A 27,829-nucleotide genomic window follows, 5' to 3' on the forward strand; every position below is an offset into this window, starting at 1 on the left:
TAGCATAATTAAAAATGGCAAAGCTGGCAACACTGTTTCCTATGTGCTTGTTATTTCAGGAGACATATTCCCATCACATGTATCAAAACAGAAATACTAGAAGTGTTTTTGTAAGCAATATAATCATAATATATTTAATTTATTTGTTCATCATTAATAGAAAGTGATACCTGAAGCTACTAGTTTTAAAAATATAAATAAGGAGGTAACACATTGATTGACATTGAAATATTATGCTATACATATTAATAAATGCATTCTATTGTATTGTTTTTTATTTATCATTTTTATTTACAATGTACTTTTATTAATTTCAAAGAGTACATGTTAAAGATTTTGTTTATTTTATTTTAAAATGCTTATAATCTAGAGGATATTTTGTGATTTTTAGTAGTTCATCTATATAATCATAATATTTTTAGATCGGCTTTGCTATAGACGTGTATTCTTTCAGATTTGGGTTTGAAATACAATACATCATGGAAAAAAAGGATCAGAAAAAGTCAAATGATATTGTTTTAAGCTATTATGACTGTTTGGTTAGAGATAGTGATGTAGCTTTACTCAAAGGGCCTTATTGGCTAGATGACATTATAATAGGTTTTTATTTTGAATATCTGGGACAGAGATTTAAGAAGCGAAATTTAAAGAAATTGCTGTTTATCAGTCCAGAATTAACACAGTTATTGAAGATGACTGATCCATCCCAGTATGATTCATTTTTAGATCCTATTGGTGTATCTAGTAGTAGTTTTATATTCTTCCCACTAAATAATTGTGAAAAAGTGGATGCACCTGGTGGTTCTCATTGGAGCTTATTAATATATTCAAAACCTGAAAAAACTTGCTTTCATTTTGACTCAGCTCACGATTTGAATAGTTCTGTCGCATCTAAGTTTGCTGATAGTATAATGACATACTTGTTAAATGAAGATGCTAAAAAGTATTTAGAGGCAGATTGCCCTCAACAGGAGAATGGTTTTGACTGTGGTCTATTTGTACTGTGCTTGGCAGATATAATATCTGAACACATTTTACAAGCAAACAAAGTGGAAGGATGTGACTGCAGCGTTGCCTTAGTTTTAGCTAAATCAAAAAGACAAAGACTCTTAGAACTCATAGACATGTTAAGTACTGATCATGAATGCTACTAACTATTATTTATTATTACATATTTCAATTTGTATATATGTTTGATATAAGGGAAGGGATGTCTGTAAATCATATTCATCTATTTTTTAAATAAGTTGAAGATAAAAACTATTTATAACATGCATATGAGAGAAAGTTTTCGATAAACACTTTCTCAAAATATATGCCCAATACATCTGATTGTTTAAAAATAAGAGATGAATAAAACTGAAAAATAATAAATTATTCAATCACTTATTGGGTAAAATCTACTTCCAAAATGTCTGAAAAATCTCTTTAGTTTGCTGCATTTTTGGCAGATGTCACTAAAAGTAGTTTTTTGTATTAGCAACACTGAATGTATTTTCCAGTAATTCCAGTTAGTAATTCATTTGATCTCCGTTGGCTGAGCTGTGAGCGCTGACAAATTATCTCGGCATTCGTCGGTCGGTACGGTCGACACAACGCAAGCGTATGGCATATGGCATGCAATGGAACTTTAGAAGGCTTGAGGGAGAGAGAGAGGGCAACGTTCCGAAAAAGCACGAACAGTTTGAGCGCAGTCGAGCACAGTCGAGTGGAGTGATTGCCGAGTGAGTGTGGAGTCACGGTTCGAAGGAAGATTCGTGTACGTCTGTGTTGTATAAATCGTCAGCATTCGGTCTTTGCATGTTGCGTGAATCTCTCTCGGCTAATCATCCATACTTTTATTAGAGCATTGTTCAATCTTGCATGAGATTTTTGAAGCATTGTTACTTCTTTTTTCTACGACTTTTAATACGGCACATGTGAGTGGACTTTTTGAAAAAAGACTGTAAATTTTGTGCTAATCTTGAGCTTGCTTTGATACGCAGGTGTGATTGAGCCCGCGTGACACGAACTGACAGTGAACGAACTATTACATCCTCGTGCCTTTTATTCGCGACTTTCATTAAATCACTAACTGAGGAATCAATCTTCACTGCCATCCAGCCTGCCTACAAGTGTTAATATCTTTCTGGATATTGTGGGAAATTACATGTTTCATGGACCCATAATTTTTCAGCTAATGCAACTCTTGTAAGTTGAATATTCGATTCTTTATAATGTACATTATATAAATGTATATTTCTTGAATTATTGCAGAATTAAAAATTGTTTTACATTGTTGAACATTTTAAGTACTATTTAAACGAAGTAACAATATAAATGAAATTTGCCTACCAAATTGTCAAATTCATTTAATAGTAAAACAGTGAAGTATATTTTTGTGGTAAATAAGTGTTCACTCGTACAGAAGACAATTGTATCTGTTTGAGATACTGCTTTATAAATTGACGGTATAAATAAAGATTGCGTACACGTGTTTTACTTATCAGGTCTTTAAAAATGTGGAATGAGGCGAAAGAATATATATATGGAGGATACATCGGAGACCTTTATTATTCTTAATAATATGATATACTACAGAAATTCGCAAGGTTTTCTTAAAATAGAACGCGAAATAATTGATTGATTTTTTTTAGATTGGAAAGATCTGACTACACGATTGTAGTCGATAAACGACATGCAATACAATTTCTCTCATTCGTGTTGGATTATTTCGGTGGAATTTTGTTCAATATGGAACATTTATACTATCACCTGTAGAAATGTGTACTTTCTTATATCCTTTCGCAATATGTATTACGTAAAAGTTCGCAGAGTCTAAGAAATGAATTAGATTACTTTTTAAAAATCTGGCCTAAAACCGACTCGCGGGAAGTTGAGCGGTAAAACGACCTTGACTTGATGTAAAAAAAAGAATGGTTTCGTGTCATTATTAAAAAAAAATATACTTTTATTGGTACTTTGATTTCTACTATTAACGATAATCGGAAATTGTTGTAATTTTACGATTCACCTTTAGTATAGTATCGATATACCGGTGTAAGGAAAAAAACTGTCGTTCCGTTATTCAAAACTTAATTACTACAGAGCGATCGCGTGGGGAGGGGGGATTAAGGAGAAAAAATTATTAATGAAGATTAATAAATTTTATTATTATTTTCGGCTGTGCAAATCTATATATATATATATGACGATCGCTAAAATAAATATTATTTTAAATGTAAAAATTAGTATTTTATAGATTTTGTGTATTCTTGAAAAACATAGAACCGAGAAATATCGATCCAACTTTTTGTTCGTGCAAGTCGTGTAGGTAATCGATATGTCCTTGACCCCGGTTAGGCATTATTTGTCCATTTTCAATGCAGTTGTATAGGTATATAGACCACTAGTTACGTATGCTTCATGTTATCTTTTTTCGTATGATAGGGAAACATGTAAAATTTTCAAAATTACTTTAAGCCACATATATAGGGTGTCCACTTATAAAATTTCCAGAAAATGTTTCGCGACAGGTTAAGAGATATAGAAAATTTTACATTCAAAATAAAAACGGTTTTTGATCAACAAAAAGATGCGTTTAAAGTAATTTAATACAAAAAAAATCCTTTCCGATTTATCAAGATCATCATAGTTTTTGTAAAGCGCAACTCTATTTTTTAACGTATTTTCTTGCAGTTGACCTCAACAACAACCAAACGCCATCTATTTGTTCGTTCATCCTATTCAGTCCTTTAGTAGATATTTCCACTTGAAATTCTAGGTTTTGCTAAAGTAGTATGCGTAACTACTAAGCGTACTGTACAAGTACAATTATTCACTTACGTATACTGTCACATAGAAATATCTTCTAAACGACGACTGAATTAAATGACAAAAGTGACAAGAGGATTTTTAAAAGTTTTTGATATAAAAGAAGATTATCCAGTAAAAAATAAGCGGTACAATCTAAAACAACTATGGCGACCTTGATAACTCAGGAAGGTCATAATTTTTGAAATTTCTTTTGACCGAACCTTTTTCTCGATCAAAAGCTTTTTATACAGTTTTAGTAAAATTGTTTGTAACTCTAATCTGTCCATGGAAATTTGCTAGATCATTTATAGACAAGCACACCCCTTGTAGAATCTACGCGAAGCCCGCATTCTTCGCCCTTCCCTATAAATGCATTAAGGCACAGACAGGGGTTTATCACGAAGTAGGTTCGGATAAAAATAAATTAGAAGTGAAGAAAACTTATGATAAATTTGAATCCTATTTACTTTTTAATAATTCGTATAAAGAAAATGACAATAAATTCATATAGTGCATTATTAGTCGCTTTGAATATTGTTTACCTCTGTTAAAATTAAGTTATATTTTGTTATTTTATATTCTTTTATAATATTGTAAAGTTGTAAATTGATTTTCTTCTGGTGGAAGAAAGTTATAAATATTTTTATTATAAGTTACTGAAGCATGCATCATAACCAGCTTTATAACTATGAGCAGAGTCACAATAAACTGATATACCGAGTGTACTATTTAATATAACTCGTATCACATACATAGATGTAAAATTCTGTTTATCTTTGTAAATGTAAGAGATATCAATTTGCACCGAATAAAGATTATATAATTACGAAGATGAATAGAACTTTGCATCTATTGCTGGTAATATTTTGTGGTACACCCTATAAATTATTGTTCGCTTTGACAACCATTGGTCACTAAAATTATGTCACACTTTATTAATTGAATTTGTGTATTGTTGTAAGATTGTGAGTAAAACTTTTCGAAAGAAAAATGCTATAAATATTTTTATCGAAGCTTGCATCATATTCGTTTTATAATAATTCATATAATTAGAGAGGCAATAAATTGTTTAAATATTATTTAATAGCACTTTGGAAATCTTCTTCATCGTTAAAATTAGATCACATTTTATTATTAGTTTTGATATATTAATATAAACTTGTAAATTAGAAAATGTGCTGCTAGAGGAAAGCTTGAAATATACTTATTGTAGGTTCTTGAAGCGTGCATTCAACAGCAATAATTGGGCTTGCGGTGTAAATAAAAGCGGGTCGCTCTCAATGCTTTCTTCTTTGCCGCCACGCAAAAAGTCTATACAAGAGGCTTTGAAGCAGAAGTTAACTGACACCGCCAAACGTCTCTCATATTGCACAACCATTTTGAATCCGAATACCTACTGGTTAGCTATAAAAACATTACGTAACAACTAAAGCTGCAATCTCAACGTTTATTTTATCATTGTTATCTACGCGTTCATTGACACGAGTCAAAAATCATCGAATTTACTCGATTCGGAAGATAAACATTTATTTTGCAAAACAATACATTTATTTACTAGAATTTACGTAAAAAATTGAAAAACTTTGGAATGATTATTTTTAATATAAACAATGGATCAGTACTAATAGAGACTTTTCTTTGACAGGAAACTAGCGTATCGCAACAATGATATGACTTTTGGACATTCCGGAAGAATCGTGGACGCCACAAGGCAGATCGTTACAATTTATCCATAAACTACATTAAGCTGAAAACAGAGAAAGAAGACTGCTTTCGACCAACTTGACAACTATGCAAGATTGCAGTAGTTTGAAAAAATATACAAGTGGAACCGAAAATTCTGAAGGTTCCAACTTGTCACCGGAAGGATCGTCGCAGACTGCAAGGTCTCCGATCGTGTCAGCATCGTCTCCGAAGTCTCGATTTTTGCCAATCGAAGCAAATTCGGTGAGAATTTCGAGGTCGTTGGACACGACCCCTACATCGGCGTATGGCAACCATGGCACAGGCATCCTGGCAAATTTCCTGTCGAGAAGGACGTCACCAGGAAGCTCACCGATGTCGAATTCTCTGGTGACGTCACCGACTTGCTGTGATTCGCGTATTCCGCGACCTTCGCCAACAGCGTTACGTCGCTCAGCCAGCTTGCGCCTGCGTGGCGAACGTATGCTTCCTACTGGCAGTTGTAGTGGTGCTGCTGGTCAGTTTCATCAGCTGCGCTCCAGCAACTCACCCTGCTCGACCACCCTATTCGGCCACCACCAAAACAACACCAGCAATCAACAATTAAACCACCAACAACTCCACTCGTCGTCTCATCATCAAAATCAGCCGGTGGATCATCGAGTCTTTCCCGTCATCACGGAGAATGGCACGGAATCACCTCGACAACGTTCCTTTGTAAGCCTCTCGTACCCCCATCCCTTCCATCTCTCTTTATTTTTCAGCCACTCTTACAAAAAACCACTTACGCTTTTCTATAGATCAATCTCTTCAATTATCACAGCTTTATGACTTTTATAATGTTAAATTGTCTTGAATTTTATTGGCTTATGCACCTGCCTCGTCTTTGCATATTCTTGAAATATTTTTCTTTGAAAGGGAAATTATACGCACTTTGCTTTTACTTTGTTTTCGCTTTCTTTAGATTAACCTATTAGCAAAGATAAGTGGAGATTTTATCGATCGACTGAAAGATAATATTGTAAAACCCGAAACTTTCGAACCCTTGCGTGACTTACTGCGTTAGTACAGTAAATTTCAATTTTACGACTGAGAAATATTCTGTGGGACAAGTTCACACGAAAAGTAGTAAAAGCAATTGTAAAAGTCACTTTGCTTTGCTAAATAATGCAACAGGTAGACAGACACTCACGCTTTAGATCTCATGCAAGTTTTGTTGAAATAATCAGCTTCGCTTTGTAATCTCTCCTGTCGAGCAACATGCAACAGATAATTATCGATTGAGCTGCGCTACAGTATAATATATTCTTTAGTATATCTATAGATTTTACCAGGTTTTGTTTGAACCGTTATCAGAAAGACAAAGTGTCCTGCGAATCAACTAAATTATTGCTCTTCGTGACTGTGACATCTTCTGGAAACTCGGTCAAGCTTGATTGACCTAATAATGATTCATGCAAGAGGCTGCACAGTGGTATACTCGAAAGTAATCGATAAAGAAAGATGCACGAATTTGTCATACGATATTGTCGATTCGTAAGAATATTTTATACGATTGAAAAATCTTTTTTAGTAAGTAGACAGAGAGCTAAATGGTTAGGTTTGAAAGAGAACTTAATTGGGATGAAGGAGAGGGAATTTATATGGACGAAAGCACCCTGACCTTTCGTAACTCGGTGACTGGTTGCGCAAGCGCGACTACCCTCGCGGTACCCGTCATCGTTCTATGCAAGTTCCAGCTGGCCCTAATTCACTAGCTGTGCTAGTCTAGTAGTACAAGCAGAGCCAACTCATCTGTCCAGTTTCATCGTGCTTATATATACATTCGTTTCAAAGTTAACTAGGCTTCTTTTTTGTTCAACTTAAATTCAAGTGCCTTCTCATGGAAATCCTCTCGTTTTTCTCTTCATTCCTTAGCCTGACTGATTTTATAGGGCATGGATCTGTTTGACGTGAGAAATGCGCGTAGTTGTCCATCTGTGAGTCGATTTTGTTCATTCACCTGATGCGCAAAAATCTCTCTAGCTCATTCTTTCTCTCTCAGATTTTTATCACACCACTGTATACACTATAGTCTTCTTGCACAGAATTTTATTTCTCTATCGGAACAACTTTAAACATCCATCATTTGTTTTTACCAAGCTTTTATAATGTTTACTGAAATAATAATAACAGAAACTAAATGTGCTATAATTTTATCCATTTCTCGAAGCTTAAAAAGCTCTCTGCACCTATTCTTTGTTCGACAACATTTATCGTATACGTTAAACAAAAATAATATAATAAATTACTGTTAGTTTTTTGTTTGCTCGACTGCTTGTACAATACTAATAATTTTTCAATTAATAACATTTTATCTTTCAAGTCCATGTCGTATATAGAAGAACAGTATATAAAATTATTATCGATCAGGTGGCCTACCTTCGTGTATAGCATATATTCAAAGATGATTCTTTTCACCGTTGATCATAATTACAACAACAGTAAAATATCGTTAAAATGCGTAAAAATTTAATTAGCGATACAAAACCATTAGTTTGTATTATTATATTGCTCGAGGTCAATGAAACCTGAATCGCAACAGCGTATAAAAGTAAAGGATTCTCTGTACTATTAAAACAGAGAAATACATTGGCGTTGTAAATACTGAAAATTAATTACGATAAAATCTTATTTATCTTTGAAAGTAATAATTTCTCTTAACAATTGGTTGTAATTAGTTCCCGAACAATGTTAAATTAAGGTTTTGAACTTCTCATTATAAGAATCTTACAATTGTCGTTGAACTATACTTGCAGCAAATCTGAAAAACAGATGTATAATGAGAATCTAGAAAATGACATTTAAATTGTATTAATTAAGTTAATAAAAATTGCAGAGCCTCTCACTGACACCAGCAAGGCCGCGATCTCTGCGCGCGGCTTCTGGTGGATCAACGTATGGCGGTGTAGGTGGCATTGATGATAGCGATTTGGAAAGCTTACGTAGTTACGGAAGTGCCTGCAGTACGGCCAGTGCCTGCGATCATGCAACATTTGCGCTAAACGGCACTACCTGGTCCGCCCGTTCCAAAAAGTACGTGGTTCATTGCTCTAATCATAATGGAGACAACGAGCATTACCTCACTCCTACGCAACGAGCGGTTAGACAAGTTAGGAAATTTCAGGTGAATAAATGCTTTTCTTTATAGTGGTAAATGAAGAGCTCTTAGTTCTGTTTAGAAATGTCGCTTACTTATTGCTATTTCCATTTTCCATTACTTTCTATCTTCTGCTAATTTTGTATGTCTAAAGTGTAGTTTTCCTTGAAATTTTTAAAAGTAGATCTTCATGAACCATCATATCCAAATTAATATAACTAGCGTAATTGTGAATCGATATAATTTGTATAATTGCTCAAGAATGCACAATTGAATCACCTGATCGTTAAGTGAAACTTGACCTGCTTGCTCAGCGAAGCATAACTCGAACTAACTGTTTGGTTATTTCCAGGCTTTACTAAAAGAGGCTAAGAACCAGATTGACGAGAAGGATCGTGAGATTTGTAAGCTAACGAAAGAGGTTGTGGAATTAAGACTGTACAAAGCTTCATTGAACAGCCCTGACGACAGAACTGACAGCAGCGATGCACTGACGGTTCGAGAAAACAATCCATACTCTCCGGAAACCCCGTGCAAAGATCTCCCAGTAGAGGAGGCAGCGAGCTTAGAAAAAAATGTCGTTGCTGAGACTCAGGACGTTCCGGACACTCCTAAGAAATGTATGCGGCAGTCAGATTTGCCTTCGTCCTTGGCAGATTCAGGCCTTTTTGAAGATGGTTCCGTCCATTCCAAGGATTCGGTATTATGTTTACCAGATGCGAATCTGGAATTCAGCGGTACTACTTCCACCACAGCGGTGGTCGATAGTGCCCTTTCGATTAGCCAAAGTCCCAGCTCAATCTCGAGATCCCAAAACTCCCCTGACAGGAGTGAGGAAAGTAGAAGATTGGTTGATTTGTATGAGGAAAGAATAGAAAAAATTAATCGAAAACACGTAGATGAGTTTCAGGACATGAAGCAAACCCACAATGATAAGGTAAATTATGGCTAAACATTAAACGGTGACAAACCTTATTTTATCGTTTACATTCATATTTAATTTTAATCTGCAACGCAAAGTTCTATATTTCATTCGTATATATTACAATAAGGATAGTATTTCGCACTGTCAGCTATTGCAAATTAACGTCATGAATAAGAGGATTGAAAATTTTCAGGTGGAAATTCTATTGGCTCAATTAGCCGAAGTAAACAAATGTCTGTGTGAATTGAGGCCGTCCGTTGATGCTGCGGAATCGCGAGCAAAGGAGTTGGAGCACGAATTGGAGGCTGTGAAATTTGAGCTTGATGAGCAGAAAGCGTTGCTCGCCGAGCAAGAAGAGAGAAATAAACAAATGTACCTGAAAATGTATGCCAAGGGCCAAGAAGCCGCGCGAATTGAACAAGCTGACCGGGTGAAGATTTTAAGAATAATGATTTGTTTTTCCATGCTCCAAGCATCTCAATCATCAATAAACTAATCTTTCATTTATTTACAGATATTGGAACACGCAAGCTTGTCACCGCCCAAAGTTACTGTTGCCGAGCTTCTTCAGCAGCTAACCGTCACGCAAGCCGAATTAGAAAATGTCAAGGTGAACCATATTATTTTCACTCGGCGTTTAAAATAATCTTGTTTTATAACTTGCTCGAAAAAGTCATTCAGATATACCCTATTTCCTCTCTTCCTGATATTTTAAATAGCTGATTTGATGATGTTGCGCATCTCCTTTTCGTTTCATGCATTCCATCGCTTATCACGATTAATTAATCTTGCCACTCTGTCGATAATGCGTGAATCTGTTGGAATAACAAATTACAGATACCAAGCGTTTAATTATGCAGGATTAACTAACTAGCTATTGATATGGCCTTTTTCGAGTGAAGCTTGTTTTGTGCTCTTTCCTATTCATTGTTCGTTTTTAGTGTTACTGTTTTTTTATTCCTCCCCTTTTTGTATAATCCGATTATTATCAATTCGTACTACACTCTGGCAGCATTCTTCGTAGCTCACTCATTTCCCTTACTAACGATATGCCACTTTTTTTGGTCGCCGCTCACGCTCCAGGACACAAGTTACTCGCCTGAACCTCACATTTCAGCCGAATGTAGCCAAAATTTATTAAGTGCTCAGGAGGCTGTTTCTCTCTGGGTCCTTGGTACACGTAAGGTCTGTATTTTATCCCGACTGTCACGTGAACGACTTTTTTTTCTTTTAATTTGATTTAGGAAAAGCTAGATCGTATTCAATGCGTATAATGCACCGAATTCTTTTCATATTTTTCTTCACTGTGTAGTCTCCACCACCTATTTTAAGAGCAAGTAAAATACCGACATTATAGAGCAGCTTTACCTGAAATCTTCATTATCAAAAATCTATTATTTGAAGAATAATTTCAACCTCGGCTACGGCTTTCAAATCATCAAAGAAGAATCTTTCTGATAAATCAAAGAAATTTTCAAGCAACATTGTCTTCTGAAAATCATGGCAAGGTGAAACTGCTCTGTAGTGTCACAGTACACACTTTCCTGTTAATCCTCCTTTAAAAACACGTTTGTCGAGGTATCACTAAGATCTGTGCTTCTATAAATTTATCTTAGGTTGTTTTTAGTCTCCACTGGGACTATAATGCATGTCTATCATGAAGTGTGAAAGAAATGTCAACCTGTCAGTTTGCATGTTTTTGTAAGAGATCCTCCACTGCTTTTATAAATGTGTGTGCTTCGAGCATAAAAAGAAGCTTACATTGATCTTGTTTTAAAATTGAATCACCACTCATTTTTGAAAGTAAATAATACTATATTGATGTCTCCTTGTAAATATTCACTTTAATTGTAATTTAATTAAATATTGATATAAATGATGAATAACGGAGGGTTACTTTTTTCTAGGCTATGTATCGACGAATCGTAGAAGCAAGAAGCAATCAAGGAATACTAGATCCAGAAATTACCTTGCAGTTTTTGAAATCGGCTATTTATTATTTTCTGACTGATAAGGAGAATCACCAAGGACATTTAAACGCCATCGAAAGCATTCTCGGATTCACCGATGCCGAGAAGCATAATATTGATAAATTATACAGGTCAGCGCGAAAGTAATATTTCGTACAGCTTTTTATGGAAACAGAAAGACATATTGTAAGCTCTTGATGGGATGACTTTTACAAAAAAGGACACTCTTATGCATGATCCGACTACGTTTATTATTCTTTTTTACCATTCCACGCAATTCACGATCAAACGCACGTTTTGGCGTCCTACGAAGAGGAAAGCGATCGTCGGTCATTTAAGTTCCTCGCGCCTTGCCATTAATGTATGCACTTCATCATGATTGTCTCTATCAGTGCTAGCGGCCTACTACGCTAGTCATACGAAATTGTTTGTAGAAGTATAGCTTGTCCTGCCTTATTCAGTCCGTTGGTTTTCAAAAACTCTAATATCTCTTTTTTTCATACAACAATGATATTGTTACACGTAAACTATTTTATTATAAGAACGATCATCGAATCATAGGCAAATACATATCTTTTTTCGGATTTTTTTGTTTTATTCACCGCACCTAACTCGGATTACAAATTATGCAATCTCAAACTATTACCGGTGCAGTTTATCTGTATCTTTACTTCGGGTTAAGGGTTTTAATAGAAATTTACGATTTAATTTTATTAGCGGAAAAAATGAAGTTATAGAGTCACTTAGTCATGATGCTGCATCTCGGTATCTCTTGTATAACGTACCGATGGTGATTCGGGAGCTTTGCCACTACATGTATATGGTCCTTTGCATTTTGGACTATACTGTTAACTTTCCCTTCTGTCGCGGAAGTGTCTGACCATTACACAATCAACTATTTAGTATTTGTGCGGTTTATTACGCCGCTTATCATAATACTTTTTATTATAATTTTGTAAGAGCAATCTCATATCTATTTTATAAAGCAGATTCACTTGAAATCTCAGATATCAAAACACTATTGTTTGAAGATTGTTTTCGATTTTGGCAACGGTTGTTGAATCTTGGTAAAAGTTTCTGTTAAATATAAAAACGAAATTTAATAAATAACGTTGTTTTTGAGGACCCAGATTTTAAGTGAAACTGCTCTGAGACTTCAGTAGTTTGATTCGCAATCTTTTGCACGTTCTGATGCTATTGCGACTGTTCTTCTACGGTTGGTTTAAAATTGGACAGTTCCAGGAAAAATTTCTTAATTACATAGTCTCTGTTATTATGCCTATCAAAACCTAATAATTTGACTAGAGATCACTAACTGCTCTATGGTGAGTATTATTACAATTATATCGAATCTTAACTTATAATTTTTAAAGCGCTCGAACTATTCGCAACTCCAAACAATGTAGCCTCGATGAAACAATTTGCTTGCTCGCCAATGTCCTTAGCGTACAACAAAACTACCGTGACTTTTCTATACTTTCAATTTTATTCACTTTAATAAAATCTTCAAATTCCCAGAAAATAAACACAGTACCTCCTATTAAATATTAGTTCCGTGGGCTTTTCAAAAATACTAAGTAATTGCTCTAACGAGAGTCAATTGTTACCCATGAGATCCCTTCTTTCATAGAGGTCAGCCACGTAAAATGAATGCTCGCAACAACCACTATAACAATATACCTATTGGTTCTACTATTTCATTATCAACTTCTTCGATTATTAACTTGACCCGCTTATTATACACCGTAGTAAAATCTTTACTTTCTAAATTAAACTTCTGTACCCTTATCAGTTTCTTTCGTGGAATCAATCATTCAGGCTAAATAGGCCCCGCAATTAAGTTAGTGTTACCCGCTTGGTCTCTCGTATCCATTAACCTCTGGTGTATATAGTAAAACAATGTTATGTTTCTCTAACACGACTCTAACAAAAATAACCCAATCTTCAAAATAATGATGTATATCACGCAATGACCAACAAAACACAAAATAAAGTGTCAGCATATTCTCGACAAAAACTTAACAAAATCTATCAAAAAAATCTGCCTTTAGACTGAAGTAAAAATGCAGTAGAATTTGCTGTACAAAATTTGGCAGTAGATGAGTGACAAAACAGATATAATCTTTTCTGTTCCATTCCCTAAATTTTTGCAAGTCTTAAAGCTAAGCAATTGATTTGTACTTATTATTAATGAGTAAAATTCTTTTAATTTAATGAAAATATTTTCTATTCGGTTGAAATTGAAGTATATACAAGAGATATTAAATAAACATTTTACTGCTGCATATAACAAACTTTAAGTTCAGGCATTGAGCACAATAGTGAACTAACTAAAACCCTAAATTTAGTTGTATCAAATCGAATATCAAAGTACTAGAAATATTACAAAATTTATAACTACAAAGAATAGTGTTTTATGAATTAGTTTGTTTTGCTCTCAATACCTAACCTAAACTAAAGATTACATATTATTTACATTCGCGCTTTAATATCTGTACAATAGTTGCATATTAATTAAACAATCAACTATTTCGTATCAAAGTATAAATAAACCTGAAGATAAAGTATCACATTCATTCTTTTTTTAACAACTGCATAAATTATATATTCAATAAACATTCTATTGCTCTGTGTTAAACTTTAACTTGAGACTTTGAATGCAAAGGTGATCTAATATACAGATTTAACGACTTTCCTCAAATGAAATAAAAGTAGAAAAAATATTCTAAAATATACGATTGTAAAAAAGCGTTTTTGGTATTAGTTCACTTTTGCACTCGAAGCCTAATTTGAACTGCAGATAAAAATATTATATTTATAGATGTTTTAACACTTTGAATAGTTGTATATTAAGTAAACATTTAATGATTCCGTATCAAACCATCAATATTGGCTCATAAACCTGCAAACACCAGATTTATAGAACCTATAAATGCGACGACTCTTAACATTTTCAACAAGAAACAAATGCTAAATTGCCATCGGGACAATTTATTTATCCGTAAAACTAGTGTTAGAGTTCGATGGTCCCAATAATTTGGTAAATTTATATTTATGTACTCAATGCAATATTGAAAGTTATTCAAGAAATGATTTCGAATTTTTTCCAAAATGGTAAAGTTTATCAAGTGACTGAAATAGTCAGGTTCAAATAATTGCACTCTCACATTCTCATCGCTAAAGAACTACTCCATTCACATTAAAGGATTGTTTGGCTTTGAACGAGAAACGTACATTATCGTTGCTAAATTTGCACTAAACTTTCCCACATCATACTTTAACATTATCGACTTTACATATACAGTCATTGACCATCAATAATAATATAAATATGCAAATTGATGATGCGATTGAGTTAAATGATCGCGGAAACATCATTCTGTTACAATTTTTTTTGCTTCACTGATAATTTAATTTAATCACTAAAAGATGTGGTATTTTAACCCACAGGTAACATTGTCAAATTGGCAAGTTGTAGTTAATATAGCGCAATATATTGGGTCATAGAATATATGTAGGAATCTAAAAATTTTAAAGGACTTTAACTACTCTTGTAATGTGTGGAATCTCTGACTTTTTTGAAACAATTCACATATCAGCACGCTTTTACTACCATATCCAGCAAGATTTTTTGCACGATAACATTGTTGGAATTGACGCATGGCAATTGGATAAGCAATAATGATTTTGGCGAACCACCACGTTCAATGTTACTTTTATGGTGTAGCAATTGCCCAGTTTTCTCAACATCCTCTGCAAAAAAATGAATTTTTAATTAACACTTTTACACAATATAATTTACTTAAAGCAGACATATGTATTTACCTTCTACATTTGAGGTATACAGTGGAATAGATGAAATCGACGCTTAATGTGTCTCGCGATGATTAAACTGCAGTACTCCATTGATCGTCACTATAGTTGCATAGTTTGCAATTGCATTATTCAAAACCTTTTTTTCTTCTCAGATTTTATTCGTAAGCATTGTCCATAAAAAATGCGTCATATACATTGAAATAATATCACTTTGAAGTATTGCGATTTTTCATAAAAACTTGCACTACCCTGTTATCATAAAGCCAACTTCAAAACTGGTAAGTGTATTTCTTTATTAACATGTATCCTTTATGATAATAAACTCACCTGCCCAAAGTGTTTAAAGGTCAACATCTACGTCCCCTTGTTTATCATCATTCCACAAATTATTGATATGCCTGTTATTTTTAATGTTATTGCTATTTGCTCAATAATGATTTATATAGCAGAATTTTTCCTTAGCTGTTCGCAACACCTCGCACAAATGGATTTTGGAGTAACTATTGTTACATAGAGCCCACTGCAATAGATATAAAACCATAAAATAAAATTTGTTATGATAATAAACAAATACGAATTCAAAAGATTCCTAAAAGCACACATAGAGAAGAATTCGAAGGCAATTTATTTCATTGAAAATTATATTGTTTCAAATTTGATCAGTTTTATTAGTTTTATTGTGGATTGCAACAAATAGATCATGTGGAGATCATATTAAATTTGCAAATGAAATAACATAATTTTAATTGCATCAACTTGTGGTCTATTCAAATAACTTTCTAAAACATTTTAATTCCGTACCATTTAAGTCTGGTATTTCCCCAGTAACAAAATTGATCCCATTGACGTCACAAAAGGATCAGCATAATGACGTCAAAGTTTACAAATTGGTACTGATGTTACGATATACTTATTTAGACGTATTCGCTTATTTAATTATAAATACAAAATAAAAATTTCATAAAATGCATCCAGTAAATGATAAAAGCAATGATACAATGACATTACAAAAATTGTTATTAAAATATATGCTACTCCAGGCAGAAATATTAGCTAAACTTTTACAAATCCTCTTTGATGTAATCCACGATGAAATTAACAATGTCGGTCAATTGTTTGATAGATGTCTCGAGAAAACAGGCACCATCAGGGAGGGGGATGTTCTTTATGCAATTTGTAAGGTCATGACCCAAGGTTTTCATAAGCGTCAGGGTCACTTGGAGGTTGCACGCGTGCCCTGAGAAACCACTATATATTTGCACATTTCAAAGATTACTTAAGTAAAGCATAAACTTATACAAGTAGTGAGTGTGCCTACAATTTAAAAATATAATTTACATATATATAAGTTTATGTTCTACGTAAATCAGTTTTTAAAATTGTAATTGTGCAATTGTTTATAAAAAACATGTGACCATCAAATGACCTTGAGGGTTATAATGACATATGATTATGACTTTCCGAACGTCACCAGAAACACCCACTTGCCAAGTAGGGCCATTTTCGAGACATTTACTAATTTTATAGATAAGATATATATCAGTTTTAAAAAACCCTATTTATAGATTCATTTTGGGACAAGAATATGTACAAATGCGGTAAGAGAGGGAGAATGCAAAATTTCCGATGCTTTTATGGTTTTTATTAGTCATCAAATACTTTTATTATGACCAGCCGATTTGCTGTTCAATAAAAATCAACACTTTTGTCCTAAATGACTCTATGCATTTGTACGTAAAAAATGTACATTAACATTATTAGGTATAATGTCTATCAAAGTTAAACTTACAATGATTCCCAAAACATTCTTAAAAGCCATCCAAACCGTCTAATTTGCGCCAGTTTTTTTCTTAATCTATCTATTCAATCCTATAGTTTCTTGGTCAATGCAGTATAACGGACCTTCTTTCAAAGACTTTATCAGATTCTATTTATTTCATCCTCACGTACATTTGATACAACTGCTTTTTTGAAATGCAAAGCAATATCTGTAACAAAAATGAAACTTGAAGCACAATACACATTTATTATAACAATATATAAAAAAATATATATACAGCAGCTATAATTTTTTTATTTTATATCTAATAGTAACTGCATTCCGCGCCTTAACTATAATTATATCAGCATAGAAAAGTAAAGTTTAATTGAAACTGTTTAATAAGGAGGCCGTCTTCCCTAAATGCTGTTTTTTGAGGAAATTTTTAAAAGGTAGAATAAAGGAAAGAATCAACCGTAAAGCATTGCGGAAAACATCTGGATAAAAAAGAACTTTAGGCATATTTGAAAAAATGTTCAATCGATTTCGCTGTTGTTTCGTATACACATCGCCTGTAAAAGTCTAGTTTTCGCATTAACTATAAGATATCCGAATTATTCTAGCTAACGTGGAAATTAAAATTGTATAGATGTATGTGAAATAACAGCGAAATCGTTTAAAGAACTTTAAGTTTTGAAATACGGGTACCGTCGTTTTTTATATGGATAATATCGAAACACTCTCATAGGTGGATTCTTGCCTTATTTTACTTCAAAAAATGCCTGCATATCTTTGAAATATTAACCAATAAGATATCAAAGTTCTAATATAGTATATTTTCATGCTTCCTTAAAAATACGTCCAAAAAATAGTATTCAAAGGAGACAGACCTTCTAAGCAAAAAGATTGGATAATAACTCTTACCTTTCATAATTATATATCTGATGCCTAGACGCACAATGTGAATGGTTCACGCATTTGTTTTCCTCAATAGACTGTCATACTTTGATATATTATGAGGTTATTACTAATATATCTAGTAATCAAAATGTCAAAGAAATATTCTAATGTTTCTAAAGCATCTTCCCACATTCATCGAAGCAATATTTAAAACCCTTCCACTATATAACTCAATAACTTCTGCCAATTTGTGTACGATAGACTTTGAAATGAATTATCATCAAATTTACAACATTAAATACTTGGATTATCACCTAAACTTAAATTTCTATAGACACTTGGCCGAAAAATAATAAATGCAGAAAGTTATTTTAAATTTGTTGATTAAACTAATACAAATTACAATTACGATGCCATAATGTCATGTTTTTGCTTCAGATTTCACTAGCTATTATAATTCTAAGTGCATATATCTCATACATAGCTCGTTATGCAATGTCTTCGATTTTACAGGCTTTGTGTAAAGCGAATAGCATGTACTAACAATCAAACGCATTACACTCTTTTTACTGAACAAGAGAACTTGGCAAAACCTCAAATACACTGGTTAGACAAGAAATATAACCAGTTTTTATAATTAGTAATTCCTATAGATTTTATAATAAAATTTTTAAACAAAAGAAATAGTGATTCCAACCGGATCACCCCTTTTAGTACATTCTATAACTAAAAAATAATGAAGAGTCAAGGTTCTCTTGCCCAGCAGCACGGGATATTTTTTCGGTTACATTTTTTTCTAAGAGGTTCTGAAGTTTTCAGAGCTGAGCTGCCGAGATATATCGCAGAATTTGTCAAATTTTTGTCAAAATTATCACAAATGTTTCGAACGATTCGCCATCTACCTTTGAGTAGTTTTATTGAAATATGACGACCACCCCTTTATGCAAACGTGTTCCAAACTAACGTCGCATGCAGAATTCATTTTATTTAAGCCAATAATCTGCTGACTGATTCTTTCAACCGAATAACATATGATTTTTTATAAAAGCAGAAATAGGATTTGTTATAGTATAGCTTTTATAACCTTCTTAACACATTTTCTTGAGCAAATTTTTCACAAGATTTTATATTTATTCTGCAAGCGCATTAATTTAGTTATCTAGATTTTTCTTAAGCAAAATTTTCTATATACAAATATAATTATTTTATAGTACTTGAAGTACGCCCGGGAATGACACTATTTTCACCACCAACATAAATATAGAAAACGTACAGCAAATACAGTGATAACGAAGTGTCCATGTGTAACTTTATACGTACACATATAAAAGTTACAGTGTAAAGAGTGTAAAAATTGACTGATAATTAACGCTGTCGTTTTACGTACATGCATTATACAGATTCTCATTTCGCTGCCACTGTATTTATTGCACACATTCTCTATTACACATAGATGATTATCTGAAATGTATGCACACACAGTATCGTTTCGCGCTTCGTGAAGCGGCTCAAGCAAGGTCATCAGCAAGTAGGAAGAATTTTATTTGTTTGAATTGAAAAAGCTTTGATAGGATAAAATAATAAACGCTACTGTGCCACAACACAATTCATTCATGCTACAACTTAGCTTCGCGAACAATTGTAATGCAACATTACGTCATCCCGAACGTATCCTTTATATGTAACAAATATGACGATATACATAAAATGTCTTTTCTTTGTTTTTCCCAATAAAAAATAAAGCCTACGCATCAAGAGCGTCGTTAAACTAGTTTCTCCAGGTAATTGTTAATTTTAATCTAAGAATGCTTAAAGAAAAAGGTAGATTGTTCGTATATTTCTAGGCTTATACATGAAATGGTATTATTAAGATATCGAATCAATCTCCGGAGGTCTGTGAGGTTTCCAATGTTTTGAAGACGTAATAGAGGTAAATTCTTTCTTTAAGCTATTAAGATGTGCCTGTTGTTTCTTAAAAATATTATTTTTTAATCGAAATTGCGGAGGCTGAGAAGAGTGAGGCAACGCATATTTTAATTTATCCCAAAACCATGGATCACCCCATTTGACATAAGTATTTACGCTCAGGTAAGCTTTGAGTTCTGGATCCAGATTATTTGTGATTGCTACTTCGCCATACAAAATAACAATAACTCTTGCTCTGCCTTCATTCAACGCTTGGCAATGAGCTGTCCTAAATTCTAATCTACCCCAAATGCTTTCTAAAAAGTTTGGTGATAAAATAATAATTGTACGCTTAGAATTCTCTACGGAACACGCTATTTGTTTTGGTATCCATTCGCCCGCTAACCAGTCCCGGTAATGCAGACAAAGTTTAAATGGTCTGGATCCGTTTTCCAAATTTGGTACTAATTCGTTAATTACAAAATCTTCGTCTTTGTGAGAGTAACTGATGAAAGCGTCGTACAATTTGTCTTTGTCCAGTTCGTTTTCTGTAACGAACCATAAACAAAATTGATGGGCGTACAACCAAACTTTAATTTTCTGTTGATATCTATAATACAATGCAATAACTGTTCCTAAAGTTAATCCGAAAAAGGCAACGGTAAAGCATATTCCAATTATGACACTTATTTTCAAGGGACACAATTCGTTTATGGTAAGCTGTGTCAAGGAAATATTTTTATTGTCGCAGACTACATTAAGACGATCGGTAACTTGGACGAAATTCGTTTGCACAAAATCAACGAAATCTTTTGTATCGCAATCGCACTCCCAAGGATTGCCGGAGAGCGTTAGTCTCTTCAGCATAGTAGAATTAACAAGCAATTCTAATATCGTAGAGTTTAATTTAGTAATATTATTGCTGTGCAGTTCTAAAACTTTTATGTTCGGATTAAGCGCATTCAAAGGTACATTCTTAAGATTATTATGAGATAAAGCTAATACAGATATGTTGTCTAAATTTGGCAAGTGTGTTAACCGGTTTCCCGTGAGATTTAAACTGATTTCATATTTCCTGTTATCGTTTGTGTTCAATGTATTAATATTTATAGCAGTTAAATTCTTATAAGAGCAATCAATGATATATGTTTGTGAATATGGTTCAATCGAACATTCACAGCTCTTTATGCATGCTTTCTTAAGTTCTCTGTCATTTACTATGCATCTTAATGTTTTTGAGCGAAGATTTTCTACTTTGATATTTTGCGTATTGTTTTCATTCATGCAAGTCAAATTGTCAGATTTTATATGGAAAAGATTTTGAACGAATGGATGCATCTCTCCTTCCAAATATCTCAGCAAGTTATATAGATCGCAATCACAAATTAAAGGATTATTTTCGATCGAAATTATCACGTCGCGCGATGTACTTTGATATTTGGCAATTTCTTCAGCTTCGTTCAAATATATGTGGCTTATGATATTGTGCGACAAGTCTACCTTAATTTGTTTAGACACAAACTGTAAATCATAAGCTGATATGGAAGATAAGTTGTTATAACGAAGATCTAAAATCCGGAGCAATGTATGAGCAAAGACCCAATCAGCAAAAATTTCGGTAATATGGTTGTGGTCTAAATATAATTCCCGTAAATTTCTCGCGTGCTCGAATGGTGATTTTGTTCCATATTCATCGGGATATTGAAAGGTTGTCGGATTCAATGTAAGCTTATTGTGAGAGAATCTTGCAATTTCTAATTTCTGCAAAGGGGCCAAACTAAGAGACTCGATTGCTTTCAATTTATTTTCATTCATATTAAGCTCCTTGAGTGAATTAAGTCCAGCAAACAGATTTCTGGAAATCGTTGTTATTCGATTTTTTGATAAGTTTAACTTCGTCAGCTGATTGGCATTAGAAAATAAGAAATCCGGGAGAGTCTCAATGTCGTTGAAACTTATGTCTAATATATATAGTTGCCTCGTATCGCGAAAAATTCTCTCTGGTAGCGTAATCAAGTAGTTTTTTTCTATACTAATGTTACTAAGTGAAACGCAACCCCAAAATAAATCTTCCGGTAATTCGCGTAAACCGTTCTTTCGTAATCTGACTATTTTCAGCTCTGTCAAATTTGCAAAAAGTAATTTTGGCAACGTCGTCAAGTTTCTTTTGTTATTATTAAGATTGATGGTTTTTAACTTTTTATTATATCTAAATAAATCTTGTGGAAATGATGTAAAATTGTTTCCATATAAACTCAAGGTTAATAAATTTTCCAAACCGAGGAAAATATCGTTAGGCAGAGCTGACAAATTATTATTATTGAGGTCGAGTGAATGAAGAGAGGTTAACTGGCTGAATGTATTTGTTTCTATATCGTGCAACTGGTTTTTCCATAAATTCAAGAAACGTAATCGACCAAGATGTTGAAACGCTCCCGGTTCTATCGAATCGATCAAATTATTTCCTAGCTCAAGAACTTCCAGCTGAGAAGTTTGATCGAATAAATTAGCAGGTAAATTTTTCACCGAATTATCTCTTAGATCTAACCACTGAAGCTCGGGTAAATCCATCAATAAATCATGTGTGAGATTCATTATATTATTGCTAGATAAAATTAACTGTTTCAATTTTGCAAGTTTTTTCAAATGAGATCTCCTCAGTGTGTTACTCACATTGCTGAATGATTGAAAAACTAATTTGTCCAGGCTTTTCAAACCAAGCTGCTCAGTGATATCACCAAAACTGTTGTTCGTGGGTAAGCTACACATTCGGATATACATTGATTCCAAATGATCATTTTCAATTAAGTGAGTCAATTGAAAATTGGTCCAACTTGGCGAATTTCTGCATTGTACCTGTATGTACTTAAGCGGTTTCACGTTGATTATGAAAGAAGACTCGTTTGCTATTGGACAATAAAATTCAAGGTCGTCGACATGACTTTCCTGACAGGTACAACCTTGCCCATCGAAACATTGGTAACAAAAGATTCCTGATGTTAGCAAGAACAATAAATATATTGTCCTGACATCACGCAACATCTTATTCTTGCCGTTTTTTTATTAAGAAAATCTATAAATTATTATATAATGGCTAGTACCACACTTACTGCTTATACAACTATAGATCCAACCCTTCCATGTAAAAACTTGGATTTGTCAAAATTGTAATATTTTTTATGTAACAAGAGATGTTGATACTTGTGCAAATCGAGGACTTATTCATAAATCAGCTGATATCTATAAACATCTTTAGGTATTTCAGTAGCAGTAATTCAAAAGAGGCTGTTTTCCAACTTCTTCGATATAGAATGTTTATGTTCTTTGTTATTTTTTAATTTCTATTCCTATAATTCAAAATAGGATTTCAAGCTCAATAAACGAAAGCAAACTTTTCTTATGAAAGCGATTACTAAAATTTCTATAAAATGCGATTAGCAAAAGCAACATTTATTTTCCATAGACTCTACTCTAGACGCAAACTTTTAACACGGCAAGATCTTCGGCTCATCCCACGAGACTAAAAGACCAAACGGTTAAAGGGTATATCACTGTGGCTCAAACTACTGAAAGACCAATGCTCAATAACGCGATCCTCAAAACTTGAATCAATCATCCGTTACCATCGACAATTGTTCTCTCAACATCTAAATCCAATTCCAAACATTACATTAAACTCGAAATTCGAAATTATATTTAAATTGACACGGAAACGTTAAGCTCGGTATAAAGCTCTCTAGACTAAATCAACAGAAGCAATACTCAATAAATTTCAATATATAAATAACTAAACTGAGTGTAAATTCGTTACTAAATGACTCAATAATGGATTAAACCATGACCAAAAATATACACATCACAGTTCTCCCGACAGCTATACCAATTTCTCAAATTGTGAGGATATAGAAAGAGAAAGAAACAGATTATGAAGAAAAGAAAGAAAGGAAAGAATGAGATCGAAAAATCGAAAAGTATGAAAATATGCTATCGACAGAACACTACGCTTCCAGCAAATCCAATAGTCCCAATAAAATTAAAAAGCGCTACCAACAACGCTGTTATTTACAATTCTGGCAGAAATAATATGTAATCTTAGTAACGATAAGCGCTACACCAGAAACCGAAGACTTAACAGAAGGAAATGAACTTAGAGATATAGATAGAGATTGAGTACGAGAATATTAGGATCACAGACCTCAAGTAAATATAATAAAAAAAATAATACGTAACCGAGATATAATGGAACTGTATAGGGAACTTTAAGATTCTGTAGCAAAAATCTCTAAAATAAATTCAAAATCAATAAAATCATAAATCTTACTAGCAGGAAATAAATAATCCGGCTGCGTTAACTATAATTAGTCTCTTCTGGAAAACAGATTAGAGGGCACGAGTCAAACTGAGAAATAAATGCGCTAAACTATATGTTTTCAAATACAAAACAAAAAACGAATAATGTATTCTATAATCTCAACTGGACATTAACGAAATACATTTGCAAATCTTTACAGAGGGTCTAGGATGTAAAAAGTCGGAAAGAGGAATACTATATACGCGGCAAAAATAATTCTTAAAATGAATTATTTCAATGGAAAACAAGAAATTATAATAAACCATAAAATATTGTATTTTCTGTAAAAGGCAATTAAAATTAGAATTTTATTATCTTGATAGCAACGAAGATTAATAATATCCCCGATGAAAAGAACAAAAAAAATATCGATTCTGGACAATAATCATAGAATATAATTTCAATTATTTAGTATTTTTATCGTGAAGACAACAAATCAATTTAGCATCCACAGGTAGCTTTCCAGCCTAACTTTATGTAAAATTGTGTAGGAAATACAAACTTGCTGATACTACGATAGGAATGCAAGATGCTAAGATGGTGACCGAGCCAAATTTAAAGCAAGTAATTTCTAAGAAACTTTTAATGCCTACGACAGCTAATAATTATTCGTGAATATGACGTCTATGCCAACCAAAATTAATTTCCGTTCAATCCTAATGAACTATAGTGTTCTCGCTAGCATTTCTGCATCTCAGTCCATCTTTATTTTTGCAGGAGTGTACGCTGGGACGTGAACACGGGATGCACGTAATGGCGGTTTTTCCCAACACTTCTCAATTCTTTAATGTTTTCACATAGACGGAACTTTCCTTCGCAGCGTAACTGATTGTCTATACGACAGCATTTATAATATTTTAAATAGTTTCGAAATTGTCGCGTGGTTTATAAAAATAACTATGCACTTTTTAATACGACAGCATCTATGTACATTTTTCTTCCTCTCACAGTTGAACACTTTAATAATCGATACACAAATATCACTTAATCTTAATCTAAACAAATCGATCGATATTGGTTTGAGAGCTAAGAGGTGGGATTCGCTGTGACACTAGTCCCACTCTCTGGTTACCAATGACACCAATCACCATGTGGCGCATCGAGCGGTTTTTAAAATGTCCGCTTAGAAAGGAACACACTGGAAATTAATGGTTAAAACAAGGAAAAAATGATATAATAATTGATGTTTTGATTCACAGAATCAGTTCAGCAATATATGTATTGTTGGATACACTAAAAGTAGTTTCTTTTTTTTAATATTTTTCTTTCCAAGTTAGTTCTGAATTAACCACCAGTTGGCGTTGACTTATGTATGTACTATACTATGCGACAGTGTGCGCCAATAGGCTAATTACGAAAATAACTAAGCCTCTATTATACTGAAATCTACACTCTACAGTATAAGTAGCAACATTCCAGATTCCTTTCATCGCTGCACCCACCCACTAACTACTTTGATAGTAAATTTGTAAAATTCAAATATAAAGAAATCTGAATCCCAATACTACACACACGATTATTTTTGCACTAACTTTACGTGTCTTCTTGATCCTTTAGTTCGATGTTGTTTTACGGCATCAAAAAGTGTACCAATGCGTGATGCACTAATTTATCTTTGAGTCGTTACTAAATCGTCTAGATTCCATATCTTACTGATAAATAATAGACAAACCAAACCACGCTTCTTAACCTTTTCATTGGTTTATTTTTCGGCATTTACGGCCTTATCTTAATTTAAATGTTTCACATTTCACAGCTACACTGAGGCCCGATTCCACAAGACTTGTTTAAACTGGATTAAGTTAATTATGCTATATTCTATGTGACATAAAATATAGCAAAATTAACTTAATCCAGTTTAAACAAGGCTTGTGGAACCGGGCCTGAATGGAGCGAACTTAAAAAAGTTACAATTCAAGTTTCACAAGGAATTGTATTAAACATTTACCCTTTTGATTAAACCAAGGAAACTTGCTAAAAAATACTTTCGTATCTATAATTTCTTCCAAAAATCATTTTGCAGAAAAACACAAATGTTAAGAGGAAAGTGTTTTGTGTAATTATTCAAAAATTACATGCACAAATTATTTGTAAGAGAAAAGCGACATTTGAAAATGACGAATTAAGATTTTTTGCGATTAAGACTACTGCCAGATTTTAATAGCTCTTAGGACTATTAAAGAAACGCGGGTTGTAGCTTTTCGATATGTTTATCTAACAAAGATCAATCTTTTTAGTATTTTCAAATTATTATCTTGTTAATAGATAATCGTATATAGTACTTGCATTAGATCAATTCTTTTTCTGTCATCATATATTATAGATGAATGGAGCAATATTGAATTTTCAACGATAAAAATGCGGGTTTCGACATACGTATAGAAAATATAAAGGATTTTACACATTATGAAATTTTATCGTCAACATTCACATAGAAGAGCACGAACATTGTTCAATAATATATCTTCAAAGATATTCTTGCACATAGAGCGAATATTATTGGTATGGTATGGCCTATCGTTGTTGGGATAGGAATCGTAGGTGTCTAATATACTATATCAAAATCTGTTGACTTGACGTCCTACAGATAAGGAGACTGAAGGAAATATCTTGCCTTTTTATGCGCTTGTTATATTACATATATAGTTGGCTATTACTGTGAGTAAATATGTATGAAGCGTTGTGAGACAAGAGCGTCGAATTGTAACAAATTTAATAAGCATAGCTTCTCTGTTTACACAATATCATTTATTTATGTGAAATTATTTAATATCTTACAAACTGTAGATTAAAAATCGATAGCAATTCCTGGAATCTTTAATTGCGATAAAACGTAATTTTGTTTATTCATTAATAAGGTTTTGTTTCCAATTTCAAAAACAAGTCCTTAAAATATATTTAACTATTTAATATCTTAATAAGTGCCAACAACAGAAACATGAATTTTTAATTATTGTTGAATCTTGTTTTCTTTACAACATTAAATATTCCCATTTCTTACCGGTATACAGTAATCCTACAGTTAAGGTAAAAAGTCGGAAACCAATGATTTGCCTTGACACTTATGAAGTACTTTTTACTTTTTAATTATCTATTATTATTATCTGTATACTTTTCTTACAGTAGAAAAGATTTTCTAATGTTATGCTTGAGCTATATAATAGATTTCTAATTTTCATCATAGCAAAAGATTAATGATAAGAATTTTTTAAATTCTCAGACTTTTTTCCACACTTGTACTAAGGATACATGTACGAAAAACAGTTCCCCATTCTTGATTTTTGAATGTTTTAATTTCAAGTGTGAAGTATATACTACCGTGCATACACATTACACCAATTAAAGTAAGAAATGTATAATCAGAAAGAATATATTTTAGAATCAATTTTTTTTATATCATATCGTTATACTTATGAGTGAGTGTATGTAATGTTTTATAAAAATATCCTAAGGATAAAGTTAATTGCGCTTTGAAATTCATATTCCTAATTTGATATGCTCTTACTAAATTTAAAATTGTTAATTTATGTTAGAGCACTCTTCACTAATACTATCTTTTGTTTTAAAATATTTATTGATTGTAATT

At 32.9% G+C, this 27,829-nt stretch overlaps 3 protein-coding genes across 9 annotated transcripts; 2 read left to right on the top strand and 1 right to left on the bottom strand.

Moving 5' to 3' along the window:
- The first annotated feature begins 14 nt into the window (after positions 1-14).
- LOC136776951 (sentrin-specific protease 8-like) lies at positions 15-1,154 on the top strand. The gene is made up of 3 exons (XM_066732902.1): positions 15-110; positions 161-205; positions 423-1,154. The coding sequence occupies exons 1-3, from the start codon at positions 15-17 to the stop codon at positions 1,152-1,154; spliced, it is 873 nt and encodes a 290-aa protein (XP_066588999.1).
- Positions 27-27,792, top strand: qtc (quick-to-court). 6 transcript variants are annotated; one of them, XM_066732582.1, is made up of 11 exons: positions 27-205; positions 1,503-2,190; positions 5,009-5,194; positions 5,441-6,195; positions 8,357-8,644; positions 8,970-9,554; positions 9,736-9,972; positions 10,057-10,152; positions 10,626-10,727; positions 11,450-11,643; positions 24,961-27,792. In XM_066732582.1, exons 4-11 carry the CDS (start codon positions 5,587-5,589, stop codon positions 24,995-24,997), a joined length of 2,148 nt encoding a protein of 715 aa, XP_066588679.1. In that variant the 5' UTR covers positions 27-205; positions 1,503-2,190; positions 5,009-5,194; positions 5,441-5,586; the 3' UTR covers positions 24,998-27,792. The 6 variants fall into 6 exon arrangements, with proteins under 6 accessions (XP_066588679.1, XP_066588678.1, XP_066588680.1 ...); XM_066732581.1 differs by lacking the exon at positions 5,009-5,194 and having other exon boundaries at positions 1,503-1,919; positions 1,986-2,190; XM_066732583.1 differs by lacking the exon at positions 5,009-5,194 and having other exon boundaries at positions 1,503-1,759; positions 1,986-2,190.
- LOC136776761 (protein toll-like) lies at positions 12,024-25,000 on the bottom strand. Of its 2 annotated transcripts, none has more exons than XM_066732579.1 (5): positions 18,012-25,000; positions 17,118-17,316; positions 15,656-15,848; positions 15,338-15,577; positions 12,024-15,265 (listed from the first exon to the last, which is right to left on the bottom strand). In XM_066732579.1, exon 1 carries the CDS (start codon positions 22,932-22,934, stop codon positions 19,854-19,856), a length of 3,081 nt encoding a protein of 1,026 aa, XP_066588676.1. In that variant the 5' UTR covers positions 22,935-25,000; the 3' UTR covers positions 12,024-15,265; positions 15,338-15,577; positions 15,656-15,848; positions 17,118-17,316; positions 18,012-19,853. The 2 variants fall into 2 exon arrangements, with proteins under 2 accessions (XP_066588676.1, XP_066588677.1); XM_066732580.1 differs by having other exon boundaries at positions 15,338-15,595.
- Positions 27,793-27,829: the final 37 nt, after the last annotated feature.

Source organism: Prorops nasuta, unplaced genomic scaffold (assembly GCF_024137725.1).
Source record: "Prorops nasuta isolate Cenicafe-Biocafe unplaced genomic scaffold, Cenicafe_Pnas_1.2 PNAS00010, whole genome shotgun sequence".
NCBI classification, from domain to species: Eukaryota; Metazoa; Arthropoda; class Insecta; order Hymenoptera; family Bethylidae; genus Prorops; species Prorops nasuta.